The sequence below is a fragment of the Ceratina calcarata genome, unplaced genomic scaffold, assembly GCF_001652005.2.
Source record: "Ceratina calcarata isolate Rehan_Ccalc_2016 unplaced genomic scaffold, ASM165200v1 scaffold7.2, whole genome shotgun sequence".
NCBI lineage: Eukaryota > Metazoa > Arthropoda > Insecta > Hymenoptera > Apidae > Ceratina > Ceratina calcarata.
Window position 1 is genome coordinate 232,664 of NW_017178268.1, and position 22,225 is coordinate 254,888.

General features: G+C 45.0%; 1 protein-coding gene and 1 long non-coding RNA gene across 2 annotated transcripts in view; one reads left to right on the forward strand and one right to left on the reverse strand.

Annotated features, from left to right (window-relative positions):
* The window catches only part of LOC108630128 (mucin-17), a 61,485-nt gene that overhangs the window by 11,024 nt on the left and 28,236 nt on the right, over positions 1-22,225 (reverse strand). The window contains exons 2-4 of the mRNA XM_026817831.1: positions 12,619-12,666; positions 3,668-10,825; positions 728-3,079 (exon numbers count right to left, since the gene is read on the reverse strand). Of these exons, the coding sequence (XP_026673632.1) occupies positions 728-3,079; positions 3,668-10,825; positions 12,619-12,666 (9,558 nt within the window). The remainder of the gene's footprint in view (positions 1-727; positions 3,080-3,667; positions 10,826-12,618; positions 12,667-22,225) is intronic.
* Positions 10,779-14,726, forward strand: LOC113464967 (uncharacterized). Its single transcript, XR_003389818.1, has 3 exons — positions 10,779-10,862; positions 11,095-13,644; positions 13,793-14,726. It is a non-coding gene; the product is annotated as an uncharacterized LOC113464967 (long non-coding RNA).

Below are 22,225 nucleotides of genomic sequence, written 5' to 3' on the forward strand. Positions count from 1 at the left end.
TTCCGCGATCAAACGATTACAACCCTCATCACGTTCTCGTTTTAACAACCCCCTTCTGCAATTTCTTGACAGAATGCGTACATCGAGAAAGAAATGCACCTTTTAATCAGAAACTCAGATACCATTTTTCATAGACTCAGGTGTCCTTTAATTTTCTCTGTACACTGTGTTAAGATGTGTGTCCAATAATTAAGAAACAAAAAATATACAGAATAGACTAGATAAGAGTTTAAGTATGTACAAGATTGGATTTCAATTTACAAGTATATACAGTTACAACTGGCAGAATTCTATTGTACAAGAAGTGGAATAAGACTCGAAAGAGATTTTTGTACAGGAAACGTAATATTAGTCTAAAGAAGAATAAATACTTTTTACATTTGTCGTCCAGTGCTCTGTACCCAACGTTTAATCATTTAACCCATTCGCATCATTACCGTATATAATATGCTCAATTTTCTTAGCTAGTATATATACAAATTAATGGAACATCTATAGAGTGTTGAAATATGAAATTCTTCTTACAATTTTTACTTAATTTATAAAAATTTGGTAATGAGGGCCTTATTTTTAATGCTTCCTTACTATGCAAATTGTTAAATATTCAAGCAATTCTTTGCACAACTAAAATATACGATCAATTTTAAAGATTGATTCGGTATAGAGTACTGGACAGCGTTTTGTGAAAGAAGAAGGCTATTCGCAAGAGCCAGTAGTAGCTACTCACCAGCAGCGGGCACCGGGCTATACACAGACGAAACGGAGTAGTGCGGCGACGACTCCACGGTAGGAGTCACGGTGACGGTGACGGGCACCGTCAACGTGAGCGTCGTCACTCTCGGTCGCACGGTCGTCGACGAGCTAACTTTCGTCTCCAGTCCGTTCAGTTGCGTCACCACGTACGTGTACGTCCTAAGTCGCGTCGACGTGACCACCGTCTCAGTATAGTAAACGCTCGTGCTCGGTTCTAAGTAAGTCGTGTCGTCGGATCCGACGGTATCGTCGTGATTCACGGGTTTCGATGGGAGAATCTCGGGGAAGTCGGGTCTGGACAAGGACAGGTAGAGATCGTCGGCCAGCCCTGCCTCGATTTCCTCGGGCGTCGGCGACGTGATTGACGTCGTCAATGTCGCCGAAGTGCCAGGCGACGGCGTGTAATCGACTCCCAGAGGAATCACGCTGGGGATCTCGGATTCGTCGAGGTAGCTCGGAGTAATGGTGTCTTGGGACGTATCCAGAGGCAGGACGCTCGCGAAACTGGGAGATAATTCGACAGAAGGTGAACTGGACTCGGTAACCGATTGTATCGGTTGCACCGTTTGTATATCTTCCTTCTCTTCGGATTTAAGTATTGTTGTCGAGGTTTCTTTCAGAGTTGTGGAGCTTACGATGTCTGGGAAGGATCTTCCGGTTTCTAATTTCGTGCTTAACGTCGTCTCAGTGTCTTCTATGCGCGACGATTCTGTTTCTACTTTCGTCGTTTGAGTTTCGATGTCTATTTGAGGTTGAATATCTTCACTCTTTTCTGGTGATAATTCCTCAGTTTCAGTTTTTTCAAGGGAATCTTCAGTTGAAGTGATGGTAGGATGGTAGTGTTCTTCATCCTCATTTCTAATTGTCGTGTCCTCAATTTCAGGTTCAGTAGACGATACGGGGTATTCGTTTTCTTTTTCCGAATTTGTCGTTGCTGTATCAAAATGAGTTGTTGTCTCTATCTTCTCTTCAGTGCTAGTTGACGTTGTTTTATCGACCGACTCGGTAGTTTGCATAAATTGGATTGTCGTTACATGTTTCTCGTCTTCTCCTTCTTCTTCTGCTTCCTTTTCTTCTTCTTCTTCTTCAAATGATTCTTCTTCTTTTTTCTCAGGAGGTTTCGTCGTTAAAGTGTCTTCTTCTTCTTCTTCAGAGAATTCTTGAGTCGTGGTAGGAACTGCTTCGTCCTTTGGCTTCACGGTTGTAAGAATCTCTTCAGATTTATCTTCTGATTCTGTCGTCGTCTGATGTTCAATAACTGCTTCCGTCGTTGCTTGATGTTCAGCAACCGATTCTGTCGTCAGATGTTCAACCACAGACTCCGTCGTCGCCTGATGTTCAGCAACAGACTCCGTTGTTGCCGGATGTTCAGCAACGGACTCCGTCGTCGCCTGATGTTCAGCAACAGTCTCCGTCGTTGTCTGCAAATCGTTCTGCTGTTCCACCGTCGTTTCCTCCTTTTCAGGAGCTGCAGACGTGTTCGAAGCGTCAGAAACGTCTTCTGTTTTAGGGATTTCTTTCATGGTCGTCGTTTCCACGTAATCGTCTTCGTATTCATATTCATCGTTGCTCGGCGGGAAGAAGAAGTTGTCGGTAATAATGACAGGAGTGCTCGCAGTGCTCTCCTCTATCACCTTCGATCCAGTCTCCTCCATGATGCTCTCGTTCTCATCAGGCTTGCTGTCGATCACATTCGGTGGTTCATTCAATTCCGGCGTGACCGTCGAGCTGATTTCCTCTCTGCTCGGCGTTTCGTCTTCCACTTCTTCGGAATATTCATCGTTAGCTGGTGCGGTAAAGAAGCCTGTGGTGATGATGGCGAAACTGGGTGTCGGTTGCACCGGTCTAACAGCGATCAACTTCTTCCTAGTGATTCTCGCCCTCTTCTCGCTAGATGTAGGAGTCGATTCTATCTTCCTACGTCTAGTGATAGTCACTTTGTGTCTACCTTGTACTTCAGGTTTCACGGTGTCTAATTCCGAGTCAGGGTGAATGGTATTAGCCAGACCGAGTGGTCTGACTCGCGTCACGACGATTCTCCTGGGCGTATGACTGGTTGCGGTCAATGGCTCCTCGGTTCTGGATGAAATCGGTCTGCGTCTGACCACCGTCAGCTTATGCTGTCTCCCATTCTTTCTGACAACGGGCACGCGGATTCTAACGCGTTTCCTAGGCGTATCCTCGACGTAGTCGTCGTCGATTTCGGCTAGACGCCTGGCGACGTTCTCTGCGTCGGTCGCGCGTTGTCTAGCGACGGGGTCGCTGGTCGTCAGTCGGTATAGGTCGTCGGGGTAGTAGTAGTCATCTGAAAAGGCGACCAGGTTCTCTCGCTTTTGTGCACGCGTTCCAAACGTGCGAGTTAAGGCGTGAGACACGAGTGTTACGCGCGAGTTCCAAAGGGTTATACGATAATCGTCCCACCCTTTCGTGCACTTTTATTACATTGTCGACCTGTCCGTCGATAGAAACCAGGGGTACACCATTTTGCCATGCGGTTCAGTGGATTTGGTCGCGTGTGGGCGCGTGTGCGGCGGCGGGTTCCAGGCTGTGTTAGTCATAGGAGGAAGGGAAGAAACCAGAGTGGGGACAGAAATAGAAAGAGATCGGGAAAGAGCGAATAGGACGTGAAATGAGAGCGACTTCTCGATCGACCGAAGCTGTTTTGTCACGGTTCGAAAGAAAATCGAATTTCATCTATGGTACATACAATGCCAGCGTTGACGGCGATATCTCGCCGAGTTTCGCAGAAAAACGTACGAATTGTCGCCGGTTGAAAGGTCGTCAGCTTCGGTCTAGGTGGGCTTTTTACGATGGACTTAAACTACGGGTTAATGGAATGACAGTAGTTAGGCGTGGAAATGAACGGGGATCGTTTAGGTGTGGATGGACGTGGAAATGTGCCGTCCGACGTCACCCACTACGCTCTCGAGACTCTGTGTCGGCGCGTGCGCGTCCGTCGAGTCCTCGCTTCCGGTAAGAATCGTGACCTCCCCCGGTCCCGCGTGCAGCGACGCCGGGATCGACGGTTGCACCTCCACCTGATCCTCCCCTCGCGCGTCCCTTCGCCGCCTTGACGAGGCGGCCACGTCGCCGACCTTCACTGTACTCAAAACAGTGCTGAACTCCCCTGGCCTCCGGCCGGACACGTACAACGTGACCACGCTCGACTCCTCCTTCGCCGAATTCTCTTCCCTCTTCTCGTTGTTCGATTTATTTTTCGACTTCGACGGCTTCTTGTACTCCTGAACGTCGTCCTGTTCCTCGTACTCGTAACCATCGCGTCTGTAATCCGAATCAGCCGGCTGATGCCTCGTCTCTACTTCGCCAGGCAGGGTGTTACTCTGAGTGAACGGGGGAGCAGCGAACAACGGGTCCAGCAACGGGTTCCCGTTCTTCGGTGGTTGCTGAAGCAACAGCAGTAAGGAGTTCAAGTTCGCCGCGGGCAACGCTGCCGTCGGCGTGACCACGACCGTGTCTGTAATGAACTCCGTGGCTGTGACAACATTCGTCGACGTATCCACTAAAGTAGTCAGTATCTCTTTACCCCGGAACGTCAACGGGATCACGGTACTCTGCTGTTTGGTGATCGTAGTCACGTACGACGTCGTACGCGTGTTGTACTGCGTCGAAGGGGTGCCCTGCGATTGTAGTAAGGGATTTGCCTGACCTAACTGACCGAGGAGCAGCTGCGAGAGGAGGATGTTAGCGAGGGGCGCGTTTCCTGCCAAACTCGGTTGTATCGTCGAGACTACGTTCTCTACGGAGTAGACAGTGGTCGGTACGATCACGGATTGGGACGCTCTACGACCGCCGAGGGTTGTTAACGTATGCGAGACTCGGGTGGTGGGCGTCTCGTGGAGGAGGAATCGGGTTACCTCGGTCTGACCTTGAGCATTGGTGCCAGTCACCTCGCTAACGATTACTACCAACGGCCTGCCGTCGCCGCCTGTTACCGTACTGTATTGGGACGGGCTTAGAACCTCGGTACTCGCTTGGGCGGTTACAATATTCCGGTGCTCCGTCACGCCGTTGTTTACTACAGGGATCGTCACCTCCGTAGGCACGTAATGCGTCACCGTAATCGTTCCATCGAAATCTGGATGGATGGTCGGTGCTTCTCTAATGTCGCCTAAAGAACCTCTGGTTCTACTGGAGGTTCTCCTACTGCCGTTCCTACTGGAAGTCCTCGAAGAAGACCGAGACGGAGGCACGCGTCTCGAGCTCGTCGATTCCGTAGATTTGTTCGATCCAGATCGAAGTCGCAATGGTCGCACGCGTTCCGAATTGCTCGTGGATCGACCGTTAGACCTAGACGTCGTCGAACTTGGCCTCTTGTAGTTAGATCTACTGGAAGAGCTCCCGTCTTTCTCTCTCAGAGTGAACTGTCTACCATTATTGGAAGTCGGCGTTGGTTTTATCCTAGGAGGAGAAGAACTCCTGTCTTCGTTGCTACTCTGTTTCCTGTTCCGAACTTTGTTCTGCCCTACGTCCGTCGACTCCGCCGACGTCTTCTCGGGATTGTTAGACTTCGTCGGCGGTCGAGTCGACGGCAACGATCGTGCACGGTTGTTGTACCGAGCGATGGGTTTGGAATTACTTTTCAAAGTTTCCTCTTTGCTAGCGACTTCCTCAGGCGCGTCGGACTTGTCCTCGGCTTTGGATGAACCCTGACCGGGACGACGGAATCGATTGGTCAACGATCTCAACTGACTCGCCTGTCTACGCGTTCTTCTCGACCTACTGAACGGCCTAATCTGTACTGGTGATTTGATAGATTTACCCGAACGACGATTCGTCGTTCTATCTTCATGCTCGGAGCCTTCGTAATCGTTATCTGCTATCTCATCTACTGCTTCGTCTTCTAAATGCTCCTCACCTTCCCCTTCCAGATTTTCCTTTGCTTCTATCTGTTCCTCGGTCGTCGTTTCCTGCTTCTTACCGAATAATCCTCTGGGTGGGAACAATCCCGCGCCAGCCTGCCTTGACCTAGACGATATCGGTGTATTCGTTCTGGCAGTGGTTCTTACACTGGTAGATCTGGGAACAGTGGACGGCGTCGATCTATTCAGATTTGCGTTCCTCCTAGAAGTCGTCGGTGGCCTCGGAGTCGTTCCAGTCCTTCCAGAATTATTCAAGTTTATCGGCCTACGGAATCTTAACAATGGATTCGTAGATCTCCTCGAGGACTCGGTCGTCGTCTGCAGAGGCGTCGTCACCGTCTCCCCGCCGTCCGCATCCTCCGTATAAGGCGTTTCCTCCGTTACTAAAGTGGTCGTGGTAAATTCATTAGCATCATTCTCCTGATCGTCGTGCTTGGCCGTCGCCTGACTCTTCGGCAAAGTGGACGACGGTCTGATCGGTGGCCTGTATCTAGTCGTTGCTCCGAGATAAACGGAACTTGACGCACGGGACGCGATTCTCGCGGAGGAGCCTCGAATCGACGTTGGCCCGCGCCTGTTTCCTTGGAACACCGACGACGGTGTTACTCTAGGCTGAGCTCTGCCTCGGGTGCTTCCCGTCACCGTCGACGACGACGAACTAGCCGTATTCGGCGATCCTCTTCTCCCGGAGAATCTCCTAGAACCTGACGGGGACAACGTCGAGGAGTAAGGACCTATCGGCGAGCTGATGCGACCCCTCGAAGATGCGAACCTGTTGCCCTTCCCTGCCAAAGTTGCCGTTATCGTTGGAGTTATGTCCGTCCTCGTAATAGTCGTCGCACCCTGCGCACCCTTTCGTTTCGGATTGAACGTAGGTCTGTTCCGCGAAGCGAACGGCCTGATCACTGGAGTGAAGGTCCTCTTCCTGGTAGAGAACGTTAATCTGGATTTCTTTTTAGAAATCTGTCCATCTTCTTCTTCTTCATCCTCCTCGTCGCTCTCTTCGTTCTGTTCCGAATCCTCCTCCTGATCGGGGGATTCCGTCGTAGGATCCTCTGACAACGAGGATTGTATCACCGCTGGCGAAGGCGAGATTTCTGGGATTTCAGTCGGCTTCGTGGGCGGCAGAGTCGACGTAGGAGCGATACCGATCGTAGGAGTTGAAGACAGGAAGCTGGAGGTGCTCTCTATGATCTGAGCATATCTACCTTCGATGTTCGTACCGATCACTTTCGACTGGTAGAACGTCGTCGTGCCGTTATTCTCTATCTGACCTTGGATCAGCCTCACCAGGCCAGTCCTGTGACCATGAATTGGTGGTATCGTCGATTTCCTCTCTTCGTCGATCTTAGTGCTCGAGGTACTCTCGATAACTTTTGCGTACAGGCCGTCGAACAGTGTTCCGATCTGTTTAGTAGTGAAATAGATAGTCGTGACTTCGTCCGCGTCTATGACGCTGCCTTTGTTCATCGACAGGACTCCTGTTGGTAACACCGGGGTGGCGACGGACGACGGGAGCGTCGGCGTTTCGAGTCTAGTCGAACTCTCCACGACCTGAGCGTACAATCCGTCGATGTAAGTTCCGTGAACGTCGGTCATGTAATGAGTAGTGGTGCCGTCGTTAACTTTGCTGGATCTTATCGTCGAGATTAGACCAATTTTAGGGATTTCGCTAGTTTTCGACGGCGTCACTGGTTTATCCTCAGTTGCCAAAGCTTGTTTGAAGACTGGGCCGTCTATCGCTCGTCCAGTCGCCAATTGGCGAGTCGCGAGGATGTCGGGAACGGAGACACTGGTGACTGTTTCTAATCTGCTGTTTAAAATCGTCTCGTTGCCAACGTAGGACGTCGTGAAGTAAGTGTAAGTAGTATAATATGTGGTAGGCTCCGGCAGAACAGTAGTCGACTCCGTAGGCGCCGTAGTAATTTCCTTGGAACTCGGGATAATATCCAGTTGCTCAGTTTTCTTCGAATTCTCCAGTGGAACTACATCCGAAGGCGTTACTTCGTTATCAGCAATGATCTTGGACTGTTTATCGCTATTGAAATTCTCCTCTCCTTCTGAAACCGTCGGTCTGTATGTCATGATCACGCCTAGCTCTACAGTAGGCGTGGGCGTCACTCCCGGTGTCACAATATTGCTGACCGTTTCCTCTCGACTGGTAGTGACGGTATCTCCACCCTTGTAAAAAGTCGTCCAATATGTAAAGGTAGTGAAATAGGTCACTGGTAGTGTACTCGTTTCCGGTAGGACCACGACGGCTGTTGGTCGAATCGTTTCCGTCACGACGTTGGTAACCGTTTCCAAACGGCTGGCCACATTCGACTCGTCGCCCTTGTACATCGTCGTGAAATATGTAAAAGTGGTGTAACTAGTCTGAAGCAGAAGAGTCGGCGCTGGTTCGACGTCGTGATGATTGGATTCAGACAATTCCTGGTCTTCCGGTACGGCGTTCCGTTTGTCCATCACGTCTAATACCGTGCCGCCCCCGGAACTGGAAGAGGACACCACGTCGGTGACCATCGATCCCAGAACTTCGCCCTCGACCGGAGGATTCGGAGTCACTTGAGCGTTCACTTCGAAACCGCGAAACACGTTTTGAGTAGTCGGCTGATCAGCCATAGTGCTCGGTTGCTCCGTCGTAGATTCTGTCTCCTCGTTTTCATTAGACGAATGTTGCTGTACTTTCTTTGCTAAAAGAATCGCTTCTTCTTGAGATTTCTGTCTCTGAATTGCTTCCAAGTACGCTAGGATCTCTGGAGGTACAGCTGGCTTGTCAGTTTCACTCTTTGGCGTGGTTGGTTTCTGAGTTTCCTGTACAACTGGAATCACAGCGGTCGGTTGTATAGTTTCGGTGACGACGTTGGTGAACACTTCGGTCCGCGTTTCGATCTCCGTCTCGTCTTCGACGAAGATAGTCGTGAAATAAGTATACGTCGTGTAATACGTCTTGATCTGCTCCTTCACCTGTTGGGTGGCTACAGTTGGCGTGGGACTCGGCTCGATCTCAGGTGTCGTCTGCTTCTCCTCGAACTCCTTAATTCCCGCCTCCGTAGGAATATTCTGATCAGTGGTCATGTCCTGTTCTTCCAAAGTCGTGAGTGTATCCTCTGTAGTCTGTTCCACGGTCGTCGGATAATTTTCAGTCCCCTCTTCAGTTTTCGCCGGTGTAACAGAAGGCGAAACGCTGTCTAAAATTCTCGTAGGAGATATCGTTGCCTCGTCTGTCTCGAACAATCCCGCGACCACCGCGGATACTCCGTTAGGTCCGACGGTCTGAGTGATTACGTTCGTCTCGACGACTTCTCGACTCGAAATGCTGGAGGTGCTCTCTTGGAAGAACGTAGTCAAATACGTGTACGTCGTGTACAGAGTTTTGAAGATCAATTCTATTTCCTCGTCCTGTTTAGTAGTCTGTTCCTCCTCCGTTATCAAACTGGGAGTTCCCGTCGTGGACCCGGTCAAAGCAGTAGGTGCAATCGAGGACGAAGTCTCACTCGGAAGGATCAATTCCGTTAAATAAGTAACTTCCGACGAGACGACTTCCCTGGATTTTACAGAGGTTGTGGTTTGTTCTCCGTCAGGTATGAAGAAAGTAGTGAAGTACGTGAACGTTTTGAACACCGTGGAAGGAAGTAACCTGGTAGCTAGAGTCACTTTCTCCTCCTGTCCCTTTTGAGCCCGATGCCCTAATTCGTTCTTAGAACCACTTCCCTTAATACTTCGACCTTGATGATCACCAGGCACGATGTCATTCGGAATTTCATCGTCCAACGAAGGAGCAGCTGACTCTGTCGTACCGAGGACTCTCCTGGCGCTCTCTAAAATGTCCTTTAACGTCGTTAAGACGCTGTCAGTCGTACCCTTCAACGGAGTCATCAATTCGTTTGTCTCTGGAGGAGCTTCTTCACTGGAAACGATTATCCTCGGCGTGGTACCCGTCGTCATTTCAACTGTAGTATCCTGCTCGGTCTCAGATTCCTCTGTAACGGTGCTTCCATAATCGACGGTGGTGTCTTCGGTATCGTAACTCGCCGTAGCTTCGTCGGGGAAGAAATAAACGTTGGAAGAGGTGTGAATGATCTGGGCATAATTCGTGCCGATATAAGTGCCGTAGATTAAACTCTTGTAATGAGTAGTGGTGCCGTCGAGAGATGTAGTCGAGTCGAGGACTTTCAAGAGTCCCGTGGGTTTCAACGATCCGGTTTCGAGGTCAGGGACTAACAAAAGAGGCTCTGTAGACGTGGTCGAAGCATCGACTTCGAAATCCTCTGTAACGCTCGGTTGAATATTCGCCCTGTTAATAGCGTCCAACAGAGGATCTCCCGTCTCGCTGCGAGGATCTGATTTCCGGGGATGCTGGATCGTCTTCTCTTGACCCGCGACCACGCTGGTAGGCCTGATTTTAACCACGGCGATCCCTTCGTCGGGTCTGAGCGTCGCGTCGCCTTTAATAGTCGTCGCTGGGCGTCCGACAGGCGCCGGAGAGGTGCTCGGCGAGAAAACGATCACCGTTTCACCAACAGTAGTAGTGAACTCGGCGAAGCCGTGGTACGTCACCGTAGCCAATGGCTTGATATCTAATTTCTTCTGCGTCGCTGTTTTTGCTTGAGGTTTGAATATCTTAGGTAATCTGGGCCTGAAATTCTTCGGCTGTTCTTCGTCCGGATTATCGAAAGTACTCGTGACGTACTCATGTTTGACGGTATAAGTAGGCAAATTTTCTGCCGTCCTCACTTTGGCTGGTTTAAACCTCTGCGAATCCGCGCCCGTTTCCCTCCTACTAAATATGTCGTTCTCTTTGGACAGTTCGTCGAATCTCGTCGTGGATTTCTCGCTCTCGTTGGAGTCTTTCTCCTGGCTCGATTCTTGCCCGATATCCTTCAGCTCTTTTATAGGCCCGTTATCCAACGCGACTTTCAACTGCCAATCGTCGTTGGGCGTTCTCGACGGATAGACCACGTAAGGGGTGGCTGAATTCGGGCTGGACTCCTTGTCGTAGAACACTCTACTAGACGTTGCTAGGATTCTGGCGTACAACCGGCCGTTATCCAACGTGGTGCCGAGTACCTGGGTGGCGAACTCGGTGCTCGCACCATCTTGGACGAAAGTTCGCGCGGTTTTCGTTAAGAGGCCGACCGGCGGTACGGATTTACCGGGCCTAGCCGAGACTAGGAGCACCGTGGTCACGCCTGGGGATCGATTACCGAGCATGGAACGAATCGGGAGGTGAGTTCAGAACCGAGGACGATCGCCGCACGATTTGTCATAAAATTATCCAGTCACGATAATATTATAATAATAATAATAATAATAATAATAATAATAATAATAATAATAATAATAATAATAATAATCCAGTCGTATAATAAGAGCGTCCAGTCGAGTGGTTAGAATTCGTCCGAGTCATCAGTCGTACAGTGTCAGCCAATGGAGTAGACATATAGAATTTTGTTTTTAGATAATGTAGGTCGTCGGAGAGACGGAGTGTCGGGCGGACGTTGGAGGCAGACGGCATCCAGTTGTTGAGAAGAGTAGTTGAAGGCGAGGAGCAGGCGGGAGCAGTAACAGAAACAGAAAAAAAGAGACAGACGATCTTAGTGGACCGATCATCCTGTAGTCGGTATAAATAGCCTACGGAGAGGACCTGCTACCTTTCTTATTACTTCTCGTTTTAATTTTATGCCCACGAGTATCGATTTCCGTTCGTCGCACGTTCACGGGCTATATATGTTATTTCTATGTGTTCCGTTCCATGCTAACGGAAATTGGGACCAGTATCTGGCCGGAGAGGTCTTTCGCCTCTGTCCGTGAACCGCGCGCCAGGAAACGACAGCATAAGTGCACAAACGTTAAAACAAAAATCGACCGAGTACTGTACGTGTAATGTTTATATAATATATGGTATGTATGTACACGGCTCGAGGGACCTGAGAACTCGTTCTGTAGGATCGTTCCGTTGTGCTCGGGCCACAATAGACTGACGTTTCTAATTCCGGCTCGATATATGCACATAAGACACGCATAAGCTCCGTGCGAACCGTGAAATAATTCATTTCACGTTTCCGGCTAGTGAAAGTACTTACGCCGTTTTCGTTCCGCGAATTTCTATTCTTATTTCGCGAGACTCTTTCGTTTGATTTGTCAAGTCCCCCGGAACAACGCTTCGACGATTCCTTTAAAGATCTTTAAGGCCGTATGAGCCCTTATATAAAATTTAACAGTTATTAGATACTAGCATCCCCCAACGTCAGTTGGATATTATCCTAAACGATTGCAAGTCAGGCACAATTCTATCAATAGCCACGTATTAGAATATTAGAAATTAAAAAGTTCCCATGAATTAAAAAAATACATCGAGCAATTTTATAAACCTCATTTTATCTGTAAATAAAATTTTTCCTAAAAATTCATCACTTCAAATATCGAACATTTTTGTTCCATTTCTCGAGATTTTACGGCTCATACGACCTTTAAACCATTTATAGTCACACGGAAACGGAACGTAAAGTAAAAGTAATACGCAAGAAAGGAAAGAAAAAAAAAAAATATATAAAAGTAGACGAGATAGAAAGAGGCATGTACATATGTATACGTATGAATACATTGAAACAGTAATTTCTTGATTATGTACACGGCCGCACCTCGCGTCGACACGCACACTGCACAGGTGTTTTAGAGACAGAACGAACGGTTTTAAACTGTGAGAAGAGAAAGGCCAGCGGAGATGAGGTAGAGAGAGAAAGAAAGAAAGAGAGAGAGAGAGAGATACCATATATAGGAAAGCGAAAGAGAGAATCGTATGTTTGCCGATAAAATTACGCTCGTACTGACAATCGGCACATACTCATTGCGAATAATGGGGAACGCGGCTAATGAAATGTATCCGTTCCAGGTTATACGAAAGAGGTTGCCAGTTCGAGCATAATTCTATTAAGAAAATAATAATTGGATGCAAAACACGCTAGGATAGCTTCGGGCTCACCTTGCAGGTCCCTTTCTGCTCTCGGTGCCCTGATTTCTGTCTCATCACCTGCAAAATGGAAAATAGAAATGCTACATTAATTGCTTTCTGCAAATTCTTGATTGAAAGATTGATATATTATTTTACTGAAGTTCATAAATATTAGGGAGCACATTCCAAACTTGATTAACTTTCTTAATATTGAATGATCAATTTTTATGAAATCCCACAGAAAATTAAGTCCAACTGTAAAAAATTCATTTCTAAAAAAGATTATTCAATTCTGAAATGCGTACAAACATTTATGAACTTCACCCTACACCTTTTTATCAATCCGCTGACGTGTCTGATGAAGGAGAATTATTTCTTGACACTTTAACGACAGTGACATTTCCTAACGCATTAGCAAAGTTTTTTTTTCACCGACGATCGATCGAAACGAACGAAAGGCTTAACAGTTCTGTTTTTTGTTGAAAAACTTCATACGTTTGACGATCTGGTCAAGGACGCCTAATGGCACCTCCGGGAAAGGAAACGGTGGGTGGTGAAGGGAAGAGAGTTCGCGAAGGATGCTGCGCTGCATTTGGTTTTCGCGCGATTTCATTCGGCGATTACGTAACGAGAAGCAGTTATTACGTATGGTAACTCATAGTTTCCACTTCAGAATTAAAAATCCGATTATTTTTTAAAATAAGTCATGACTTGACTACATGTCATATGCAATAATCATGAGTTATCGACGAGGCACTGTTCCATTTTCTCAACAACGGCAAAATGTATTGAGGCCTCGAATTCCACGGTGCCAATGGAGTAAGTAAACCAGCGAACAAAGGCTAGACGACGATCGTGCGGGGAAGCGCGTCGAGTAAGTTGCACGTATGTATGTACGTATGGGAATGAGAGAAGAAGAGGTCTCAGGCTGCGATGCTGAAGATGTCGTCCAGAGACCGGAGAGACGTATACAGTTATCTGACCGACTCCTTTCTTCGTCTTCCCTCTCCTGATTTATACCACGTGCTCAACCGCGAAATCTTTCAATTCTCGCACGTAAGTAATAATATACACTCTATCATCAAGTATGTTCATTAACATTAAATCTACTAACAGTTTCTGCACACTAATCTTACGATTATATAAACAGACAGTGTTTGTACCTTAGCAAATGTCTGAAAAATTTTCTTTTTATTTTTTATAGGAAAATGTAAAAATGATTATTTTTGTTCAATTAACATATAAATAAAAAAAAGAGTCTACCCTAATCTAAGTGAACCAGAAAAGAATCCAGTCTATTTTTTCTCTGATCGTGAGATCGGATGAACCAGTATGATTAGAACGCCATACCAAACGAGTGGATTCTATGTAAGTCTAATTGCCACACTCGATTTGTCGAGTTCACCGATTTCGCGGAATTTCGTCCGCCTTGAATGGCCGTCGCCGCGATCTGGCCTGCCCCATTGCCTGCCTCACTCGTCTCATCGCTGTTGCCCGTTAGCTTTCAGCGCAATTACAGAGAATCACTGTTACGTCACGTCTTGGCAAATGGAATTGGTACAACAATTTTTATCTACCAATCTATTATGATTAGACAGCAGATTTCAGCGAAACAGAACGTGTAAAAATTATTAATGCTGATGTATTATACAGAACTATGCAGAATATCGAAAGCTGGATGCATATTTTAATGATACATTAAATAATGTTTCATTTAATAAACACCCTCTGTCTAGTTGTGACACAATATCTGTAATCTGTAGCGAATTCGCGAGGACAGTCGGTCAAAAGTTGACAGCGGGGAACATGACATCCGGTTCCTTTTTTTTCCGTTCGATCGGACCGGTGGCCAGTTCTCGGTAGACCGATCGAGATCGACGCACTCGCATGGTTCGAGGTCATTCTCCAGCGTCCAGGTGCATTGGGTCAGCTGGTCGACTTCGCGTCGTCGCCGCCGCGTCGCCCTTCTTTCCTCGCGAGTCTGGCTGGAGGCCAACGGGTCCCGGGTTTCGCTGCTAAGGGGGCCAGACTGTCGCTGAATGATCGACAACAATGCTAATTCGACGTTCGTTCTTTCACAAAGAAACTAATACAAGAAAGTTCTAATTCCGTGTGCTAAAAATTATTCAAAATTGCAATCATGTAATTTCATTTTGCAACTGATTATAAATAAAAGTTAAAAATATTGGATCTCATAAAGCCTTTAATATTTGCCAATCTGCGTATAATTGTAAATTGCGCGGAAAATTGCTAGTGAAATTAATGAAGAGTAACGGAGCCACCAGGCACGTTCCCAAGCACGCGCGGTTGCATACGCGTTACCTTGAGCTCCTTTTCCCCGAAGCTAGGAGAGTAAATACACCCCCGGGCATTCCTCCAGCTCTCGCAAGAATTCGTTCATTCACAATTCAGGTTTGAACGTTGCGACAGGATCGCCTCGCCGGTGAATAATAAACGAGAGAGCAATGGCGAAGGGACCTTAATGGATCTCCCTAGAAAGAGGCCCGATGTGTTCCGAGTGAACGCTTCACCAGGTGCCTTTCGAGATCGAAAGAAAAAGCGAAATTGGAGCGTGCAAATTAAGATCGAGATATTTTCGACGAACCCGTTATGCTCAGACTCATTAGCCTTGATGGAAATACTTAATATTTGGAGAGAACATGCTTGAGTTCCGAGAGAAATTGTTTATGAGACTATAGAAATTTAATAGTAAATTCTAATTACGAAATGAAATAGCTATTTCGAATTTAAGACCAGGACTTTCCTTCTTTTGCAAAAATATTATTTAATAAAATATTTTCCAAGAACAATTTATATAATACGACTGACTATTATGCCATTGAATTTATTTATTTTGTAGTAATCTGTATCCTCTCAGATATGATGATTTCCAGTCATTTGTTTCGTAGAGAATTAATTTTAGGAATACGCAAGATAATCTGAAATCTGGAGACGAGATCAGAATAAATGGGGGCTTGTCTACTTCTATTTTAATCCAACTCGGCATTCATATACATGATCTGAATCTGATTTCGTACGAATTTTAAGGAACCAGACAGCGTTGAACGTGACTGCACGCTTTCAAAGTCGCCGACACGCTAACCCTGATAGAAATCTGTCGCAAGTTTTGAACGATCTCTGAACTACATAGCTTTGTTTAAAAATTCGTGATATCGCCTGCCGGTGTTTTACAATTTTTAGTTTCTATATATAGTGTAGAAAGCTTAATTCGTTCCACTCGTGCGTGATATAACACTGCAAGTAGCTGTAATAATAATTTAAGCGTTAAGTCTTAAGTTTTTCAGCGTTTGACGTATGAAAGATAAGCCAGTTCTGTTGCATAATCTTAGAACTAGACTTATACATGAAATCTTTCATCGGTCTTTTTGGTAGAGCTAGAAGGAAATTGCATAGGACCTTTCTTGTATTGGGTAATTGGAGCTACAACTTTTGTCTGAAACATCTCTCGCTTGGATTAAGAAAACGTTTTTGCAATAGAAAAACGAAAAAACAGTTTTTTGCAAATTACTCGTAAACTATTGACGCTAGCAGGAAAATTTTATACAGAAATTATAGATCTCGTTGTCCTCTACAAAAAAGGTCTGATGCAATTTTCTCGTATCTCCAACGGTTTGGGAGTTATTAGCAAAAAACGAAAATTTTGCATAATCTGAAGGGGTACCCCTTGGAAAAATCTCGAAAAAATGAAAAATTTTTTTTTGGTCAAAATTTCGAAAAATGCTTTAAATAAAAGTTGTAGGTACTCCTATTATCTGCAAAAAAGATTGTATAAAATTTCTTTCTGTCTCGGATACTTCAGGACTAGTCGATTAATTATTTTATTCAGCATCGGCGAGTGTTTTTATTTCTTAATTCGGTGGCAATATATTCTAAAAGTCAAAATCAATAAAAAAATTGTATCACAAGATGAGGGATGAACGCAATTGTTTTGCATGGTTAAGCAAAGAACGTGAAGCGTCGTACGACAAGTGCAGGGGGCAAGTTCGACGGAGAAAGTATTCGATCGTGGGAACCGGTAACAGTGCTATTGAATCGTACACAGGACGTTGATTTTTGTCAGAATCATGACTGTATCGACTCTAGTATTCTTCTAATTTAAGAAACAAGTCCACCGCAATTGAATACAGCGTTAAGCAACTCCTTCCCGAATAGAAGTTACCGCAGGCGAATATCCAGAGAGATTTATCGGCCATTTATAAAGTAATCCGTGCAACGAGTCGAATACCCGCGCGTTGACGTTCCTGTAAACGTGCCGCAATTGCACGTATTCATAGTTCGAAACCCGTAATAATGCTTTTACCGTGTATGTAATCGGTGTAGTAATCGTGGCAATGATTCATTGCCATATTCGAAAGCAATCTTAATTCCAATCCGTAGTGATCTATGTTGCTGGAATAAATGATGAATTCTGTTTAGCATACTGGTAAAAGGTTCACGAGATTCGTATTAATCTCTGCAGGTTTAGTTTATTTAAAATTAAAATTATTTCAAATGCAACAAACAGGCGACTCGTAATAAGAAAAATAATTAAATATATTTTTCAAAAATTCTGTTTGATTTTTTTTATTCTTGCTGGTAAAAATACAAAAGAGAGGTGATTCTGTACAATAAATTCCTTTGGCAAAATGTAAAGTGAGGCTTGGTTTTTGAATTATCAATAAGAGCACGTGTAGGGTCCGCGCTCAGCTACGGCCGAGCTTCACGATCCGAGCTAATCTACCCGTGGCTGAGCGCAAGCTTTATACGTGCTTTCACTAGTATTTTTCGTTAATCGTTAATCTAATTAATCTTAATTAGTATTAATCGTTAATATAATTCGTTAATCCTCACTTTGCACTTTGCATTTTGCCAAAGGAAATTATTACTCAGAAACACCTATAGAATCACCCCTTTTCGGTTCTAACACTTTTTCTGGGACACCCTGTATAAGACGACGACTTTGCCTCGTTCGTTAAATGACATTGACGAGAAAATTGTTGGTAAAAAGTAGAAGGGTTAAAGAACGAATGAAATGCTGTGTAGGAGGGAAAAGATAAGTATGCGCGCTTCTCGTTTGTCAAGTGACATTTCCGTCGATCGACGAAACCAACCAGCCGGCTGATATGATAATTCTGAAAGTCGTCTGGCTGCAGATTGGAAAACGGATACAAGGATCCAGAGGGGAGAACGACCCTGGCGAGGCTCGGCGCGCTGTCACGTTTCGCTCGACCTTAAAGAACGACAGTGCCTCTCGGTCCGGTGCAAAAGCTCGTTACCGAACAACAATGAAAGTCTGCACGCACGCACGCACGCACGCACGCACGCGAATCGAGTGGAAACTGGCGCGTTTCCTCGATTACAGTACGTTCCGCGATTCACACAGCGAAACTAGTGCCCCGCGACTCTTCCGTGGAAAACGAGCATCGTCTTCCTGGTTTCGTCGTTGTAAATTGGAGAAAGGCACCAGGAAACCGTGCGCGCTTAAGGACAACCGGCAATTTTATTGGCGCGCTATCTGCTGTTCCATGTTCCAAGGTGAAAGAAAAATTCTCGCCGATTGCTTCGGTTAATTCGACACGAGCCATTTTATTATATGATCAGACAATTATTTCCCACGAATAATCGCGCGGCGTCTATACGTGCTTTCACTTTCCTTTTTCCAGTGACGGTTACTTTTACGTAACAGACATTTTCTTTTATGCTATTAACGAACCTAGATTAATTGTTCCACTTTGTCAACGGGTGTCGCAAGTCTTTGTTAATTGAATAGGATTCCTCGTGTAATTTTTCTTTTTAAACACCTGAGAACCACGGGGGAGGAAAGGAGTCTGACTCGCGCGGAGCATGACCACTGCCACGTGACCGGTCGGACGCACGTGACCGACAGCGTGTCAGATAGTCAGGCGAACGAACAGACAGCCAGATACCTAGGCCATGTAACGACCGCTTCTTGCATCTCTTCGATTCGAGCCGCGATTTGCGTCACGATTTATCGTTGACCTAAATGCAGGTACACGCGTATGGTACCTTGTAGGTAGTTTACTTATTATTGGGTCAGTGAGGTAGACACGATTCCGCGATATGTTTAATTAATTTCTAGATAGGCTTATTCAATGTTTTAGTGTTTGACAGGTAGAGGAGGAACATTATTGGAGCCAGGCAGGATTTCATGTAAATAAAAGTTTGATTAAATTGAAACAGAAGGAAGATTTATTAATAAATTTGTACAAACTATAAAGTTCTACAAATGAGGAAATATTTTAATCCTTTTGCTGGTATGTTCCATTAAATAAATGAAAGAAATTAATATTTTCTATTGATTAATCGAAGAAAATACTAAATATTTGATGAATCGGTGTCAGAAGCGTCGAATAGACAGAGTATCACGCGAGACCTAAACTCTGCATCTTGTGTTACACGAATAGCGTGTACAGCGTTCGCCGTTTCCGTTCTGCATTCGAATTCCACGATAACGTTAGATCGTTTCGCGAGCTTCCGCTCGTTGGTTCGATTCCGTAACGTTGTCGACACCGGACCACCCGTGATCCGTTTCGTACAATTTCCGCCGTTTTCACCTTCGTTCGTTACAATTGCCCAGATTTCCCAACGACGAGTGAAGAAACAGGATCAACATCGACGTCGATATCAATGATCGCGTCTGTGTTTAATTCAAATCAATTCGTATCTGATTTTAATTAAATGAAATCATTAGAAGGGAAAGTTTCTAAAGTTTGAAAAATGTAATTAAAATGTGAAACGATATTAACTTCTTTCTCTCTTAGACAATTGTAGGAAAGTTCATTGCTTCAAATATCGCACACAGTTTTTCGTCACATTTCTTAAACTTTTGGTAGAGATTGGCTATGCAATCTTAAGCACTGCTTGGGAGTTAAACCGAGCAAAGATGGAGAACACCGATTCGATTCGCTCGTGGCTCGTTGTTAGAATCTCGGCCAATTAATCGATTCTCCCAAGCCGCATCTATCGTGCCCTCCTGTGTTCGTAATACGGTTCATCGAAAATAATTGGAAACGGACCGATTCCGAGGTCCGGCATAGATCATCCCAGCGCTGCCTGATCTCGATACGCGAAACTTTCGAGATAAACTGGTTCCCTTGCATGCATGTAAGTACGTACGTTACATATGTACGTACATATGTACGCAGATCGGAATTTGTCCCCGATACATCTCATTAGCTGGCGAGATGCGTCCTATCCCGAAGGCACCGATAACGAGTCACTTTAAACATCGAACCGTTTAAACGAAACGTCCGATTAATTCTCACGTGCGATCTGCTCGATTAGGCGATTGTTGGCGGAAGTAAATCGAGATTTGTCAGGTTGTAGACAGAAGTTGAATTATGCTGTTACACTTAAATTAAATTATGTTATGTATGCTAGTATAGATGATCCTACGTTAATGTTATTTCACCCGGTATTTAGATATCAATTATGTGTATGTTAGACATATATTATATACAGATAAATGTAGTTTTTTATAGACTTCGAAGCGACGTTTTCGTTTTATTCCAACAGAGCCACTTACCTTTCGTCAGAAATGTAGGAGCAATAAGTTGACAGCCTCGTTCAACGATCATTAATTATTATTTATATTAGTTACTGTTGGAAAGCACTAGCATAGACGGTTAGTAACAGGTTGATTGCCGGAGTTTTATATTACCTAATAGATAAGTCCTAATTAAATAAAATTATGGAAACCTAGCTTTGACCATATCGATTGCGACGAATGTCAGTAAAAAATATTGAATTCAGATTAGACATTATTTAATAAAGAGTAAACAGGATTTCTCGCGAATATCAACGAATACCTTTACTGGTTTTGTGAGATTACAAGCAGGCAATGCGACAAACAGACCGTGCGATTGGCGCAAAGTAATTTGTTTTCACGTGTCATTAGCCGCGACAGAGGAGGGTGCAACGAGCTGCAACGACAGTTCCGTTATCTTCAGATAAATTATCAGGAAAACGAGTCGCTTAAGAATTTAGGAGGAAAGTAGGGCCAGTAGTGTAGATAATTCCATTTAATCCCGGATGTACTGGCCGAATAACATATATGTACAACCAGCCACAGTGGACTTACACCAATTTAAAAAACAGATCACTTTTTTCCTTAGGTTTTCATAAAAAATCACCCTGACTCTGTATAAACATTATACAAATAACAATGCGAAACGGATTACGTATTCGACGGAAAAGTTCAAGTTGCAAAAGGTTAAGGTAACGAATAGAATTTCGTACAATTCTGACAAAGCAGCAGGCCGTGACTATCTGAGGCGAGAATCGCGCAACTGCTACATCATCTTGCATCTCTCTTTCGACTGAATTCAACACCGATTCGACTGGTTGCACCGAAACCTGCCCGATCGGATCGTACGTTTCATCCTCCGGCGTATTTTTCTCTTCGCTCATCGCCACATGAAAAATCGATTCACGGACCGTTACATATTCGGGGCTCGCCAGAGATAGAAAGAGAGAAGAGACCCCTTGGTCTTTGAGAAATGACTGTTACGGGGCAGCGAGCGCGCATCCGCCTCGAAATAGGAAGCCTCTAGTAGCTTACGACTTACGATGGACAATGAAACAATGAGATGTTACGTGCGAGGAAGGAAAGGCGAGGAGGCTCGTGCCCTCGAAAGAGATCCACCTTCGCTTGCCAGTTGGCGAAACTCTTTCCACCGAGTTCTCTCATAACTTTACTATGCGTAATAATTAAGGTCCTCTCATAACTTTGTTACGCGAGATAATTAACACTAGATTGCCTAAGGAAGTTATTTTGACTGCTTTTGGGGCAAATGTACAAATAATAATGCATAAATTATTTTTTATCCCTAGCGAAGTAAATTTTTTTTATTGTTAACATTTACTAATAACTTGTTATATGACTGTAAATAATATAAAAAATATTAAAAATTAATTTTAAACAAATTTCTTTACACATTATTCTTTCACAATGCAGTCATTTTGACTGCTTTGGGCAATATAGGTATATACTAAGTTTCAGTCTTTCTAGTGTTAATCATGGCTAAAACAAAAATTATAGTTACCTCCTTGGTATCCACCTTGGCCTCCTTGATACCCACCAGCTCCTGGTGCCCCATAAGCCCCGCTGCCAATGCCTCCTCTGGAGAATTGAGCCTGTCCTTCGTACTGGACATCAGCGACATACCCATTCGCATCGTCAGCCGTGTACTTCACGATTTGCGTCCTCGAGTCTGGCAACAGTACTCTGTATTCCCCTTGAACAACGTTACCGTCGCTACTCTCGCGTTGGGAGTAATCGTTGCCGCTGGGAGGGTCGTATACTTCGTACTGGAAGCTGTACGGTTGAGGCTGTAAGAATTTAACACGTTAATCTCGATTCTCTTCTATCAATACATCTGTCTATAATGAAGAAAACAAGAGAATGGGATAGATTTAAATATATGCAATAACTGTAGTAGTAGGAGTAATGACGAAGACAGAAATATCGATGAGGGAAACGTTAAGAGAAGAGTAAGAAGTAAAGTGTATGAGCGAGATGTGATAATTAATAAAGGATGCAACAGAAAAGGAGAAAGCTGACACCTAAACGCATGACAATTATATAAATATTATATACAGTATAATCACATGCATT